Here is a 17,027-nt window from a genome sequence, read left to right on the forward strand (position 1 = left end):
TTAGTTTTAGAGCTCGTAGCTTCTTTGCAGCAAAATCGATATTTAAAGCATTATCCACTGTCAATTAGCTTTTTTAGTAAAGAATAAAAACACCTCAAGGAAACAAAGTTGCAAATAACCTTACAATGTAATAACGCTGCAACTGAGTGGCCTCTGGAATTCTGGAGAACTGGGTTGGTTTCTCACTTTGCTGAACTGGTAATGCAGTGTTGTGTCTGTTGTGTCTGTAAAATAAAACAACCGTTATTTCAATATAATTATACAGCAAAATATATTACAACAATAAATTATATTAAACAGAAAACCAACTCCGTCCATCTCAAAGTTAAAACAGATGCCTAAGTGTAAATGATGAGTGTGAAATAATAGCTTCACATTGACTATTAAAAAGGCCAAGATAATAGAAAATAGTGTTTACTGTCAGTTTTAAGTTGTAAGAGAATTTTAACTTAACAAACTTATCTTATCTTCAATTCTATGTGAATCCAGTGGTGGCGGGTGGCTGGCAGGTAAAAATACTTTTTAAGCAGGACTCTTTAAGCAGGACTCTGTCCTCATCATTATCATTAGTGGCAGCACCCTCAGAGTACCCTGCGAAGGTTATCTACCCTATATGAGCTGCAGGGCAAAACAACAACATGAGTAGGGACAGGCATATACCTTCTGCACGGGTGACTTATTTGCAAAATATCATGAAAGCGGAATTACACATTGGAAGTATGGATTCAACCACCAGATCTTATAACTGTGAGAGGACAATGAGAATGACTGTGCCACCTCTATGTTCCTAGTTGTAGCTGGACACATATGTTTCTAGATTGTCCGTCCATCTATACGTGCATACATATACTGTATATGCCTGTCCCATTCTCATGAACGCAATATCTTGAGAGCGCCTTAATGGAATTTCTTCAAATTTGGCACATACATTCAGTTGGTACCAAGGATGAATTGACTAGCTTTTGGAGGGCAAAGGTCAAGGTCACAAAAACCTTAAATAGTCCCATTCTCGTGAAGACAATATCTCAAGAATACCTTGAGGGAATTTCTTCAAATGTGGCACAAACATTCCCTTGGACTAAAGCATGCATTTATGAGATTTTGGTGGTCAAAGGTCAAGGTCAATGTGACCTGACATCTGTCCAATTTTTGTGAACTCTATACTTAAAACTCTGGTTATTGTAAAGATGTTTTGTGATGAAGATATCTGTGAAGCATCTACATTTTAGAATTTGTTTATTTGCACCAACATCCATTTTTTAAGCATTTTGTACTTTCTTCAGTACATGTATCGTGTGAGTCTGGACAGACATGGATGTAAACTTTGACTTGACTGTTTGGTGGAGGCATACACCCACAAGGTGGTAATACTGGTGTTATGTCTAATGTTTGACCAAATCGATTGCTGACATAAAATATAAGTGCAGAGTGTGCACTTTGCTAATCTATTCACTCAACTAGATAAAATCATCATAACTATAAACATAGTCATCATAGATAATAAACTTGATTCAACCATGACAAGTGTTTATATTAAGTCTCACTCAGACTTCTGAAAATTACATTGTAACATCCCTGTTTCAGTGGAGTTACCATGAGACTAGTACTTAGTAACCCAGGATTGGATCTCCGGATCCCTAACTTTGAGGACCTGAAGAGGATGGAAAAGGAGGAACTTGGGGACAGGCCAAAGTGGGACAACAAAACCCAGTACATCTTAACTTGCATCGGTTACTGCATTGGGATTAGCAATGTGTGGCGATTCCCTTACTTGTGTCAAAGTCATGGAGGAGGTAAGCTCAGATCAAACTGGGAAAGGAACCTATTAATCCTATCTTCGGTGATTAAGAAAAATAGTTACATGGTTGGCAGAATTTACCAGGAAGTTGTTACGTATGACTTTTAGGTAGTGCTGTTGTTTGAACACCTGCAGCAGTGGTTCAACAGAGCCTGCAAGCTGTAACAAGTCAGAAAATTGTAATGTTTGTGAATCCGGGAAGCCACATTGTATTAAAGGAATTTAAAAAATCATATGCACAAATTTTAATAAAACGTACACAAGTAAACAGTAGATGAGCACAGTATCAGTAAACCATATTCACTTTGCATATGTACTTAGGGGCCTAAGACAGATGTCAAAGATAGGCACACATAACCCACTGAACTCTACCTAACAACTACCTGCATCAACAAAACATAGCAGAGCAGGAGTGCAATACTCGCAGACTGTTTTAAAGCTCAGACTAAAGATTACGTTCCACACCTAAACTTTATTTACCTGCTGGAGCAATTAAAACTTTGGGATGTTAAAAAAGATCAGATTGCACTACTGATCATTCAACATTTTCCAGGTGCCTTTTTGATTCCCTACGTGATCCTGCTGGTGATTGAAGGAATGCCTCTCCTGCTGCTAGAGTTTGCAATTGGCCAACGTCTAAGGAAAGGCAGCGTGGGAGTGTGGCGGTCCATCAACCCTTATCTGACTGGTGTTGGTAAGTAATAAACTCCATGAAAACAGACGTAAAATAACCTTTGGCACCAGAGTAACACAAAGCTGTTCATCAACATCTGTCTCCTTGTGATGCCATTTAATGATGCTTTCCTTCAGCTATCGCCTCCATGCTGATGTCTTTGCTGATTCTACTTTACTACAACACCTTAATAGCCTGGATCATGTGGTATCTCTTCAATTCATTTCAAGACCCACTGCCCTGGACCCAGTGTCCACTCAATGAAAACAGGACAGGTATTGGAAAATACAGTCATAAATACTCAAACACATTAATCACTCTACTCAAAACAACTAATTGTTTGATACTTTTTTCAGGATTTGTATCCGAGTGTGAAAGGAGCTCCACCGTGGATTATTACTTTTATCGAGTGACTCTGAACAGTTCGACCTCTATTGCTGACTCTGGAGGAATCCACTGGCCCATTGTAGTCTGTCTGTTAGCGGCCTGGATGGTCCTCTGTATCTGCTGCATTCGGGGGATTGGTACATCAGGAAAGGTTGATTAAACCTGCATCAAACACTAAGCATGACTCAATCATGGCTAAGAGTGTTATTTCACATTTAATTGTATCTTCTGATTGGTCTCAGGCAGTGTACGTCACCTCCATCCTGCCGTACATAGTGCTGGCCATCTTCCTGATCCGAGGACTGACTCTTAAAGGTTCCCTGAGTGGAATAAAGTTCCTCTTCACACCAGACGTATGTTTCATGAGAAATAAAAAGTCATATATCATAGTTCAAATCTCCATCACAGTGTGTGCTTCACCCTTTCAGGTGGACGAGTTGATTAAAACAACAACTTGGCTGGATGCAGGTGCCCAGGTCTTTTTTTCTTTTGGTTTGGCATGGGGAGGCCTCATTTCCTTCTCAAGCTACAACCCTGTTCAGTAAGGGACCGACATTGAGAGTACCCATAGTTTTCTTCATTAGCATATTTAGCTGTCATTTTACACATTTTCATTGCAAAAACAGAGTTCAAAGAATCAAACTCTTTATCTATTTGTTGATATGTATTAATGTATTTCTTTTCTCCAAGCAACAACTGTGTGCAAGACGTCTTGATGTTGACTGTTGTAACTGGCCTCACCTCAATTTATGCTGCCGCAGTCACCTACACCATTATTGGCTTTAGGGCCACTGAGAAATTCGACACCTGTATCAGTGAGTGAGTACATTTCATTTCAAGGTTTTGAAAAAGTGTAGCATATTGTTTTGTAATTTTATACTGTATGGTACCACAATTAGTGGATTAAAAAAAAAAAATGAGTACAGAAGTTTTAAACATTTGTCTTACTTAAGTTGTGAGCATTTGTGATAACACAGTGGACTTGAACAGAGAGCACATATCAATTTGTGTGGCTAACTCGGGAAATCAGCAACAAAGACCACTGAAATACTTCCAAAAACTCATGGCAGTTTTAAATTGCTTTTCTATTATTCTATTATTATCTTATTGCTTCTGTATGCTGCTGTAGCGAAAAAAAATTCCCCTCGGGGATTAATAAAGTAACTACCTAACCTAACCTAAATGGCATTTACATTTCAAGGAGGCACACATGGCTGCACAAGGACAAAAAGGCACATCATGTCAGCAGTGCAACCAGGCTGGTTTCCTTTGACATGTGAGGGGTTGCATAAAATGAATTTATCCCCCAAGGCCAGACTGCCAATGTCAACTTTACCTGTGATCTTACGAGGGATCTTAAGGAAAACATTAGGTGCAAATGACTCGAACCATGACGCGATGGCACTTTGGTTCTTCCAACTTGACAATGCACCCGATCACAAGTTTCTCACCCCCAACAACACAATTGCCACTCCCCACCTCCCCTGCTCACTGGATTTGACTCCCTGCAACTTCTTTCTTTTCCCCAAAAATGTGACGCATGATTTGCTGTGCTCTCTCTTCTCAAATTTGAAGTCAATGGTGACATTGCAAATGCACACATATCACTGGTCATAAAAACAAATTTTTAACTCAGGTGCTGATCAATCAATGTAGCCTGGAATACTTACGAAAGTTATAGCTTCACCCTGCTCTGAGCACATCAAGGTGCGCTACAGAAGCAGTCTCTGAACTTTGTGATTGCCCTTCGAATATATGTTGAAAGAGTTACTTTGTAGAGTGTTTACTAAGGTTAGAGTCTTTTTAGCCATATTAGGAGGGTAAATGTAGAGTCCACAACTTTGGTGAGGACTGAAATGTCAAAATTTCAGCTCGCACAGTACTTCAGTTTGTGACCAAGTGTCTTCACATCCGCCTTTACTCTGTGTCTGGCATTGTCACTGTGATCCTAGTAGCATGATTAACACAAATAATTATCTCAAAGCGAAACTGAGTGAGCATAAATAGGAGGAATGATCTTAGTAACTTGTAACTTTTAGTCTATATATTGTTATATGTGAATGTTGCATTAAAATCAGCTGGAAAAAGATTGACTCTAAACCGATCCTTTAACGAGGTTGCAGTAATCCAAAGTCTCTGATCTCACATATTTTCTCCCTAGAAACATCATGAGATTATCAAATGCATTTGATCTTCCTGAGGACAGCATCACCATTAACAACTACGATGCAGCTTTTACTCATCTGAACAGCTCCTATCCTGATATTATTCCTGGACTGGACATCAGAACCTGTGACATGCAGAGACTTCTCAGTGAGGTGACTGTTGTGATGAATATCTATCAAGATTCCCCTATTACTGTTGTTTTTAAGCCATGTGTCTCCAGATATGGCGGAGACACAAAGTTGTCTTTTTGTCCTTGTGGCTGTCTGTCTGTTCCATTCTTGTGAACAAGATATCTCAAGAACACCTCGAGGGAATGTATTCAAAATTGGCACAAACATTCACTTGATCCAAAGGATAAATGGGTTAGATTACGTTTACTTGGTCCCAAGGATGAATTAGTTAGATGTACATGGTCAGAGGTAGCTATGAGCTCATGTCAACAAATTGCCTTGAACCCAACATCTCAGGAAATACCTGAAGGGAATTTCTTCAAAATGGGCACAAATGCTCACTTGGTCACAAGGATGAATTGGTTCGATTTGAATGGTTAAAGGTTTCTGTGAGCTCATGTCCATTCTCTTGAAAGTGATATCTCAGGAAAACATTAAGCGAAATTCTTCAAATTTGGCAAAAACTTTAATTAACCTCAAGGGTGAACTGTTAAGGTTTTGGTGGATGAAGGTCAAAGGTCACTGATCTCGCCATCTGTGGCATGACTCAATAATTATTTTGCAAAATGTGACAAAATTTAACAAATTATTTATAGGATAAAATGGTGAAGTGACATTTGATATATATCAAGGTCAAATGTCAACTTCACAATTACATCATAAAGTTCTGCAAAAACCCTTTCCTGTCAACACCATAACTCAGGAACTGAAGGAGAGATTGTGACCATATTTCACATTTGGTCGGTTACCGAATTGGTGATGCCAATCTTTAGTGTCCATCTTGAAACTGGTGATTGTCCATCCATATTTGAAACATTGTCTGTTCTTGATTAGCTTTATTGGTCAATCATGTAACCGCAAATAGGTGAGGTGACTGTTGTGATGTAGATCATTGAGATTCCTACGCTATCATTGTTTTTTACTCTCATCTGTGCTGTTTGTTCAGGGAGTGGAGGGAACAGGTCTGGCTTTCATCGTCTTCACAGAGGCCATCACCAAGATGCCTGGTTCCCCAATCTGGTCTGTCCTCTTTTTCATCATGCTTCTCTGCTTGGGAATCTCATCTTTGTTTGGCACCATTGAAGGAGTGGTGGTCCCCTTGAAAGATTTGAATGTATTCCCTAAAAATTGGCCCCACGAGGCAATGACTGGTAACTCAGTTTTAAAAAATCTGCTTAATCATCTTTTCACCTCTGAATTATACATCTCTTGTCTCTGGATTGTGTTTTAACACAAGCTCCCTTGTTCTTGTGCACGTGTGTTTCAGGAGTTACATGTTTCGTTTGCTTCATCATCTCCTTCCTGTTTGCGCAGCATTCAGGAATTTATTGGGTAACTCTCTTTGACAGTTTTGCTGGATCTATTCCAGCACTGACCATTGGATTGGTTGAGATGATTGCTGTTGTTTATATCTATGGCATAGACAGGTTAGTGTTTACTCTAAGCATTTAAGCAACACATTGTGATGACCGTAGCTATAGGATTTATGTTTTCCTGATCTTCGTACATCCGATTCTGTACAATACAATTTCTTAAGAACACTTCAAGAGACTTTTTCAAATTTAGCACAAATGTTCACTTGGTTGCAAAGATAAATTGATTAGAAGTTAGGGGTCAAAGGTCACTGTGATCTCATGTTTGTCCCATTTTAATGAAGACAATACCTCAGTAACACCTTGAGGAAATGTCTTCAAATTTAGAATGAACTTTCATTCAAGGATGAACTGTGTAGATTTTGGTGGTCATAGTTCAAAGGTCAAGGTAACCGTGACCTCACATCAATCCTCTATTATGAAGGCGATATCTCAGGAATGCCTTGAGGAAACTTCTTCAAATATGGTGCCAATTTACACTCAACAATGAACTGAGTAGATTTTGGTGGTCAAAGGTCTCTGTGATCAGACAAAACACATTTGTGGCATAACTAAAAAATGTCTACACTAATCATGACAAAATCTTGGAAAGCATTTACGTTTTAAAACATCCGTATTTGAAACTTTGTCTGTCAATCAGTTTTATTCGTGTGTTAGCGTGTGCCGGAGGTAAACAATCTCTAGGCAGTAATGCTAGTTTGTGTTTGCTTTACATCTTGATATTTGTTGCAAAATTATCATACATACAGCAATTGCAGAATCAAGATGTACCCGTTTTTGAGAAGGGCAATTTATTTAAACACATTCAAAATTCTCTTGTGTTGCAGGCTCAATGAGGACATAAAGTTCATGGTTGGGCATAAACCTTCCATCTTCTGGCAGCTTTCGTGGAGGTTCATCAGTCCTCTAATCATTCTGGTCATCTTAATTTTGTACCTGGTTACTCAAGCCCAACAAGAGCTCACATATTTAGTATGGGACCCCAAATCTGTAAGCTCTTAATCTCTGTGATTTGCTTATATATGGAGCCAGCTTGAGCATCCCCTTGTTATGATTTCTTTCAATCCACTGTTTTTTCTTTACATATATGCAAATATTATGACATACCAACTGTTTTTATGTAAAAGCTATGTCTCTGGTGCAGAATATAATAGGCAGTATTTAACCATACCTCATCAAAGTTTGCAATGCCATCACTTAGCGCTAATCCATTAATCATACCGTTTTGTGGTTTACAGGAGGTGTTTCCATCTCTGGCATCAGTACCGTACCCTTCATGGATCAACGCTGTCATCTTTGTTTTGGCAGGAGTGCCCAGTCTGGCAGCACCGTTGTATGCATTGTGTCGGCTGGTCTTTGTTTGCTGCAAGAAAAAAGGGGTACCCAGAGAAAGAATTAGCCAAACCTCCTAAACTGTTTTAAAGTCATCCATTTTACAATAAAGCTGAATGCAAGATTATTTACTGGGTAGTGTTAAAATAGATTAGCATGTTTTTAATCCTAATGTTTTGTCTATTTATATACATGCATGGGTTTTTAAAGGACAATAGTGTTGTTTTATTGATGCGCTTCAGTAAAGTACTCGCATTTCTGCTAAATTTTGTTTCCCATTCATACATGTTTTGGATATGCTTATCCAGTTAATATGGGAGAATCATATTTTGTAAACAGAGTGTATATAACTTTGTTGTTGAAATTGTTTCTGTCTCTGAAATAAAATGTTTCCCCTGTCACTTTACAGAAAGGAGATTAAAGGTTTTTTATCACAATAATTTATTTGATAAGTTAGTACAATGTGTGTGGGACATAATAACTGCAGTACAAATGTTTCGACAAGCAGAAGATGTAGTGTGGCAAATAAACCAAAAGCGGGAGACTTTATACTGACAAAACACAGAGTTGTAGTCAGGTCAAGTAAAACAGATGCAGCACAACACACTTGAAGGAGCAGAAAAAATACCCTTCATGTGATAGGACAGATTACATTACATTACATTTCATTTAGCTGACGCTTTTATCCAAAGCGACTTACAATAAGTGCATTTCAACCATGAGGGTACAAACCCAGAACAACAAGAAACAAGAAAATACAATTTTCTTAAAGAAAGCCAAACTACAAAGTTTTACAAGTAACTGCCATTTTAAGCGCTACTAAAGTGCTACCTATTCAAGGTAAAGTCGGAAGAGGTGTGTTTTTAGTTTGCGGTGGAAGATGTACAGAGTTTCCGCTGTCCTGATGTCGGTGGGGAGCTCTTTCCACCATTTAGGAGCCAGGATAGCAAACAGTCGTGATTTTGTAGAGTGTTTCGCTCGCAGTGAGGGAGCGACAAGCCAATTGGTAGAAGCAGAGCGGAGGGAGCGGGCTGGGATGTAAGGTTGGACCATGTCCTGGATGTAGACTGGACCCGATCTGTTCGCAGCACGGTACGCAAGTACCAATGTTTTGAAACGGATGCGGGCAGTTACTGGTAACCAGTGAAAGGAGCGGAGTAGTGGGAGTGAATTTCGGGAGGTTAAAGACCAATCAAGCTGCGGCATTCTGGATGAGCTGCAGAGGTCGGATGGCACTAACAGGTAGACCTGCCAGGAGGGAGTTACAGTAGTCTAGGCGTGAGATGACCAGAGCCTGGACCAGAACCTGGACCAGAACCTGCGCCGCCTTCTGAGTGAGAAGAGGACGTATTCTCCTGATGTTGTGCAGCATTTATCTCCAGGAACGTGTTGTTGTAGTGATGTTGGCAGTGAGGAAGAGTTGACTGTCGAGTGTCACGCCGAGGTTCCTAGCAGTCAGGGTTGGGGCTAACAACGAGTTGTCCAAGGTAGTAGTCAGGTCGAGGGTGGGAGAGTCTTTCCCTGGAAGGAAGAGCAGTTCAGTCTTGTCGAGGTTGATTTTCAGGTGGTGTGAGGACATCCACTGAGAGATGTCAGACAGGCAGGCAGAGATTCGTGCTGCTACCTGTGATTCAGATCGGGGAAAAGAAAGAATTAGTTGGGTGTCATCAGCATAGTTATGGTAGGAAAAGCCATGCGAATGAATGACAGAGCCGAGAGAGTTGGTGTACAGAGAGAAGAGGTGGGGACCTAGGACTGAGCCTTGAGGGACACCAGTAGTGAGAGGACAAGGTTCAGACACAGATCCTCTCCAAGTTACCCGGTAGGTGCGGTCGTTGAGGTAGGATGAGAACAGGGAGAGAGCAGAGCCTGAGACACCGAGGTCCTGAAGGGAGGAAATAAGGATCTGGTGGTTCACTGTGTCAAATGCAGCAGAAAGGTCAAGAAGGATCAGGACAGAGGAGAGAGAGGCTGCTCCAGCAGTGTGAAGCTGCTCAGAGACAGCAAGGAGGGCCATCTCTGTTGAGGGGCCTGTTGAAACCAGACTGGTGAGGGTCAAGAAGGTTATTATGGTGGAGATAGGAGGAGAGTTGATTGAAGATAGCTCGTTCGAGAGTTTTGGAAAGAAAGGGAAGAAGAGAGACGGGTCTATAGTTGTTTACTTCAGCCGGGTTGAGGGTGGGTTTCTTCAGGAGAGGGTTCACTCTCGCCTCCTTCAGAGAGTTCGGGAAACAGCCAGTTGACAGATAAGTGTTGATGAGATGGGTGAGAAAAGGAAGAAGGTCTGGAGCAATGGACTGGAGAATGTGAGATGGGATGGGGTCAAGAGGGCAGGTGGTTGGGGGGGCAGAGGTTACCAAGGTGAGAACTTGATTGGGAGACAGGGGGGTGAAAGAGGAAAGCGAAGGGGATAAAGATGAAGTTGATGGAAATGTAGTTACAGAAGCTGGGTTTGAAAATGAGGAGCGTATGTCATCTATCTTTTTAGTAAAATAGTTGATCAAGTGGCTTGGTAGAAGGGTGGAGGGAGGAGGGGGAGTGAAAGGGTCAAGGAGGTTGGAAAAGATGGAGAAGAGCTTTTTGGGATTGGAAAATGAGGATTGAATTCTGGTTAGGTAGAAAGAGCTTTTGGCTGCAGAAATAGAGGCAGAGGAGAGGAGAGATTGATAGGTGAGCAGGTCGTCAGGGTGGTTAGATTTTCTCCATTTCCTTTCTGCCGCTCTCATAGTGGCTCTCTCGGCACGCACCGAGTCAGACAACCACGGAGCAGGGGAGGACTTGTGGACCTGTCCTAACGTAAGAGGACAGAGAAAATCAAGAGAGGAAGACAGAGTAAGTCCGATTAAGTTAAGTTGTAACTTAATCGGAACTTTGCTCTAAAAAGACGTCATCCTACCTTCAGTTCTCTGTGAACCCAATGGCATGTTTTGTCAGCAGGTACAAAGGTTTTTCTTGGTCTCCTTAGAAGTCTGATCTCGTGCTCCAAGTAAAAGTCTACTCAGTGAAATAGTTACCCCAACCACACAGTAAGCCATAACTAGCCATTTCTCATCATATGATCCTACTTCATAATATTGTTGGAGCAACAACTGCGAGGAGGACTCTGTTGTCATTTTCATCATCAGTGGCTGCATCTCAAAATAGCCTGTAAAGGTTACCTATACCATAGTCAGCTCCAGGGCCAGATAATAGCATGACTACTGCACAGATAATGGTTATAAAGTAGGGGCTACACGTGACGCAGACGTTAGACGAGTGGATTCAAATGCAAGAGCTCAATGTATGACAACGTGCCAGTGTTTTATGTTTAATGTTTGATGAAGGTGATTGACGGTAAAAAAAAAAAAAAAAAAAAAAAAAAAAAAGGAGGGCGGAGCAATCATTTGCTAATCCATTAACAGAACGAGATAAAATGTAAGATCATAAAACTGTTTCAGCTTTGCCAGGTGCTTACCGTAAGCCCTTACTTTGACTTCCAACAGCAAAACGGTAACAACCCTGTTCCTGGAGTTGCCATGAGACTGGTACTTCCTAACCCAGGACTGGATCTCCGGATCCCTAACTATGATGACTTGGAGAGGATGGAAAAGGAGGAGTTTGGGGACAGGCCAAAGTGGGACAACAAAACCCAGTACATCTTAACCTGCGTCGGCTTCTGCATTGGGATTGGGAATGTGTGGCGATTCCCTTTACACAGTAGTCACTGTCACTCTCTCTCTCACCGACACTCAATCTCAGTCTTTCTTCCTGTTTCTGTCCCTTTCTTTTCACTTTTTCACACAGGACCATGTGGGTTTGGATTTTTTTTCTCCCTTAATAATAAAAAACCATTTAAAAACTGCATTTTGTGTTTACTTGTGTTATCTTTGACTGATATTTAAATTTGTTTGATGATCTGAAACATTTAAGTGTGACAGACATGCAAAAAAAAATTGTAAATCAGAAAGGGGGCAAACACTTTTTCACACCACTGCATACTATAGTTCCTTATCGTAGCTAGATGGACACGCATAAAACAATCCGCGGTACTCCGATCATTTTCCTCTGAACTCTGATACGAGCTCATTGGAAGCCAATTAGCACATTAGCTCCCATTTCATGAAAATAAAGTTATTCTGCACCGAGTAAAATCACGTTAGCGGTTTGCACCGCGGACTAAATATAGCGGAGTTACTGTGGAAAAGTTATCTAGTATAATTATAACAAGCACACAGAACTTACGCTGAGTGGTGAACTGCTGGCGGCAGGTGGGGGACAGTGCAGGTGCGACCGGGAGATGAACGGCCGTGAGTTGGTGAAACAATCCGCCGTGAAATGGTCACTGCACAGGTGGCTGTTGTTGTTGTTGATGCGAAGCTCTCCATCAGTGTGGCTCTTGACAAAATCAATCCACCTCTTTTTCCTTTCTTCCTCAGTAGGAAATTTTAATAGCGATGCAGCGCTGCTTTGGAGGATCTTGCTTCCAGGAAAGTTGCACTTGTGGGTGGAGGGAGACATCCTGTACCAGCCAGCTGATGTACAATAACAATCTGACTACAGCAGGAGTAGAACTGAAGTCCAGTGGGATGATCTCTTATGCTAATAATAATAATAATAATAACTTTATTTATATAGCACCTTTAAAAAAAGAGTTTACAAAGTGCTCTACAGAGAAGCAAAGCATAGTCATACATAACGTCAATACCGGTAAACATTTAAAAAACAGGAGGCAAAAAAGACCATACCATAAAGGTAATGAATACAAGAAAACCAAACAAATAACCAAAACAAGCAAATGGAATAGAAAACAAACAAATAAATAAATGAATAAAATGAACAAACAAAAACAGGGGAACAAAAGAACTGCATAAAAGGACATAGAAGTTAATGATTCTGCAAGCCTTATCTCCTCAGGTAGGTCTTTCCAAAGTCAAGGGGCCCTGATGGCAAAAGCATGGTCACCTTTTGATTTAAGTCTCGACTTTGGAACGGCCAGAAGGACCCCACCGGAGGATCTAAGGCTGCGAGTTGGCTCATATGGGGCTAACATTTCAATAATGTAGCTCGGGGCCAGACCCAGGCGGGCCTTAAAAGTGATCAACAAAATCTTAAAATCAACTGGGAGCCAGTGGAGAGAGGCCAGAACTGGAGTAATGTGATGTCGTCTGTTAAAACCAGTAAGAAGCCGAGCTGCTGCATTCTGGACTATTTGGAGGCGGGAGAGAGATTTTTGGTTTATGCCAGAAAGGAGGGAGTTGCAGTAGTCGAGTCAAGAGAAAATGAGTACATGAATTACTTTTTCCAGGTCAGAGTGTGACAGTATGGGTTTGATTCTGGAGATGGTTCTTAATTGAAGGAAGCAGGACTGGACCATTTATTTTTTTTCATCTTTGTTTCAAAGCTTAACTGAGAGTCAAACATTACTCCCAAGTTTCTGGCAACAGGTTTTAAATAAGCAGACATGGGACCAAGTTGACTCTCAATGAGACTGGTGTTATTGTTTGGGGAATTGAACAATATGACTTCTGATTTTGAGTTGTTGAGCAGAAGAAAGTTTTGAGCCATCCAACAGTTAATGTCAGAGAGACAATTTAAGACAGCAGCCAGGTTCTTTGGGTCACCAGGTCTCAGCGGAAGGTATATCTCTGTGTCGTCTGCATAGCAATGAAAAGATACATCGTGCTGTTGGAGGATTTGGCCGAACATGTAGATAGAAAATAAAATTGGACCTAAAATTGAACCTTGTGGTACACCACAGGTAATGTGTATCGTGGAAGATGAGTAACTACCTATGGTGACCGAGTAGGTTCTTTCTAAAAGGTAAGAATAAAACCAGCTAAGTGCAGCATCCTTGATGCCAACCCAGGTTTTGAGGCGATCGATTAAGATGGTGTGATCTACGGTGTCAAAAGCTGCACTTAGGTCTAAAAGAATTGAAACTGCGCTCTCCCCCCCGTCTGCTGCTAAACGGAGGTCATTAGTAACCTTGAGGAGGGCAGTTTCTGTGCTATGTAGTGCTGTAAAACCAGACTGAAATTTATCAAAGATGTTGTTATGATTCATAAAAGCTAAGAGTTGTGTTGAAACCGCTTTTTCTAAAACCTTTGAACAAAATGGAAGTTTAGAAATTGGCCTAAAATTGAAAAAAAAAAACCAGAAGGATCAAGCTTGGGTTTCTTTAAAAGAGGTTGGACCATAGCATGATTAAAAATTGATGGGTAGCTGCTATTTGTTAAGGAGCTATTTATAATCAATAAAATACTGGGCCCTACAGTGCCAATAACCTCTTTGAGAAATTTAGTGGGAATAAAATCAAGGCTGCATGTGGTTGATTTCATGTGAGATATGATTTGGGATAAGAAGGACAGCGATACAGGTTCAAAATGACTAAAATAGCTTTGAATGTCCCTACTGGCGTGTAAAACACAGGTTGGGGGGGGTAATTTGTTGTCTTATTTCCTTTACCTTATTAATAAAATAATTTAAAAACTTCTCACACATCTCTTGTGAGGCATCAGTAAAATGACAGGGGGAGGGGTTTATGAGCGAGTCTATGACCTTGAATAAAACTCTGGGGTTTGAGTGATTATCTGAGATTAAACTGGGGAAGAAGGAAGCTCTTGCTTCTTTCTCTGCCTTTTGATAATTCTTCATTGCATCTTTCCAGATCTCATAAAATTCTCCTACAGTCTCTCTTGAGTTCTTGGGTGGATTCATTTAGCCAGGGCTGTGGTGTTCTATTTGACTTTTTGACCTTGCAGAGGGCAACAGAGTCCAGGACAGTCTGACAGGTGTGATTAAAAAGCGAGACCAGCTCCTCTGTATCAGAATGTGGATTAAAAGCAGTTAAAGAAGCAGCAGTAAAACGCTCTGAGAGTTTGCTAGCAGACATGGAGTTAAAAACCCGTCAACGGGCAGGTGAACTGAGATTTGTGGGAGGTTGGGATAAAACCACATTGAATAAAACTGCTTTGTGATCAGACACACAGATATCCTTAATTTTAAAGTTTTCAGGGCTGAGACCATTATACAGGACGAGGTCAAGGATGTGACCCTTTCAATGTGCGGGTTGTTGTATTGCCTGAGTGAGGTTAAAAGATTCCAAAGTATCCATAAAATCTTTGACAAGAGTCTGAGACGGGCAGCAGACGTGTATGTTAAAATCACCTAGAATAAGAATTTTGTCATGCTGTGACATAAAATAAGATTGGACACGGTAGGTAGTTACAGTGATGGCAGAATGTCAGCCAGTTTCAGCGCGAGCTGATTGATTAAAATTAACCCGAGGTCTACACCAAGTAGAAGGAAACGTTGGAACAGGCGTTGGAAACGTTTCTCTATGGAGCATCCCCAGACCCATATATCCACAGAGTGAAATTGGGTTTTGGTTTGCACAAGCCCAGTATGAATGTCTCCATCAAATCAGTCAATAGTCAAAACATTGAACACAAAACCACACAAATGATCAAATCATTGGTCTGCACCAATCTGGGGAACATGAAAGTTTTAGCATAATTTAATTGGCATTCTGTAGTTTTCGAGGTATTACAGCCTCGAAACCTCACTGAAGCTGTGACCAATAAGGCAGAGCCAGGGTACCGTACTGTAGCCAAGAAAAACATGTCTTATCTCAAACATGCCGTGAACCCTCATAGCAACACTGAGATAAGATGCAAAGTTCTCATGCAATTTCCTAACAATCTCAGTGGCCCTAGTGTCAAGGTAAAACATGAGCTGGAGATAGTCAGGAGAATATGAAAATGACCTAAAGGCGTTAATATTTTGCTCGAACAGAAAGAATACAGAAAGTTCAATGACATACGTAACAAGATGATTAGATGCTGAATATGATCTCCACCTCTCTGCCGAGGCCACAACATGTCAACAAAAGACTTTAAAATGACCATTCATAAATATCATGCTTTGATGTGTCATTTAATTTTCCATATCAGCTAATCTCTTTCTCTGCTATCTAAAGTCCTGACAAAAGAGTGAACTTTCAGCCCTGCTCCGCCTACATCGTCATGCCTGATGACAACAAAAATAGCAAGAATGACTCTATTTCCTTAGTTACTACAATATATGTAACTGTTTCTGCACAAAGTTTCCAGTGACTGCTTTTGATAGACTGATAGTTGATTGTAGACAATAAATTGGGAAAATGATGAAATCACAGAGATAGTTTCTTCCCAACATAGCTCTGCCCAGCTACAACCAGAGATCCAATCAAGGTTAAAGAAATGAAAAGACCTGTGTGCATGTGCAGTTTCTATTACATACATTTAATTGAACTTATTTGTGTCTTCCAGAGACCAGACTAGTTATTTTGAAGACAACAACAATAACAACAAAAATAATATCAATAATATTAATAATAATTCTCTTTCCTTTCCCCCAGGCTGTATATGTCACCTCCACCCTGCCATACGTGGTCCTCACCATCTTCCTCATCAGAGGACTGACTCTGAAAGGCTCTGTAGAAGGAATTAAGTTCCTCTTCACTCCAGATGTAAGTCATTTAATAATCTTTATACTGTCAGTAGCCGTAAGATGGCAAGTGTGTAGGCCTTTTTCTTGAATATTGTAAAATATTCAGAACTCATCATTCATAAACATACATTTTAATTTGGATGTCTCTTCCTTGTCACGTTTACAGATAAACTTCCCCGTGCTGGAGAAGTTACCCTATCTCAACTTTGTCTACTTTATTATCTTCCTCCTGGCAGGAGTTCCCAGTCTTTTGATCCCAGGATTTGCTGTGTACAGAATATTCCAAAGATGCTGCTGCAAGAAAAGCAATACAAAATCTGAGCTCAATACTATCTCGGCCAAAATCAACATGTAAGACAGGAAAGTAGCATAATGCTGGATCCTGCTGCTTAAGGGGTGTGAACGTATTTTTATCAAATAAGAGACGTGGCAAATATACACTCGAAATTTTCAAAAAAAGAGGCTATTGCAATAAGGAATATTTATTCCATGGTGGAATCTCCATTGCTGTAGCTTGTAAAAATTGTGTTGTGTAGACCTGATTTATTTTTCACTTGTATTACAAATGTTGTTAATTTGTCAATTATTATTGTGTTGTTTGTGAAGAGCTGACTAAACTATTTTGCTGCTCTAAAGAACACTTGCTTGCCTTTTTATTC

At 40.5% G+C, this 17,027-nt stretch overlaps 1 protein-coding gene across 2 annotated transcripts; it reads left to right on the forward strand.

Annotated features, from left to right (window-relative positions):
• The first annotated feature begins 1,594 nt into the window (after positions 1–1,594).
• On the forward strand, positions 1,595–16,723 carry LOC138214506 (sodium-dependent neutral amino acid transporter B(0)AT1-like). 2 transcript variants are annotated; one of them, XM_069176180.1, is made up of 12 exons: positions 1,595–1,793; positions 2,352–2,492; positions 2,609–2,746; positions 2,828–3,009; positions 3,101–3,211; positions 3,287–3,399; positions 3,549–3,677; positions 5,020–5,176; positions 6,141–6,345; positions 6,462–6,621; positions 7,395–7,557; positions 16,535–16,723. In XM_069176180.1, the coding sequence occupies exons 1-12, from the start codon at positions 1,595–1,597 to the stop codon at positions 16,721–16,723; spliced, it is 1,887 nt and encodes a 628-aa protein (XP_069032281.1). The 2 variants fall into 2 exon arrangements, with proteins under 2 accessions (XP_069032281.1, XP_069032282.1); XM_069176181.1 differs by lacking the exon at positions 16,535–16,723 and adding an exon at positions 7,806–7,979.
• The last annotated feature ends 304 nt before the right edge of the window (positions 16,724–17,027 follow it).

Source organism: Embiotoca jacksoni, unplaced genomic scaffold (genome assembly GCF_022577435.1).
Source record: "Embiotoca jacksoni isolate LCO1_2020_lvr unplaced genomic scaffold, fEmbJac1.0.p SCAF_7, whole genome shotgun sequence".
In the NCBI taxonomy this organism is placed as follows: Eukaryota; Metazoa; Chordata; class Actinopteri; family Embiotocidae; genus Embiotoca; species Embiotoca jacksoni.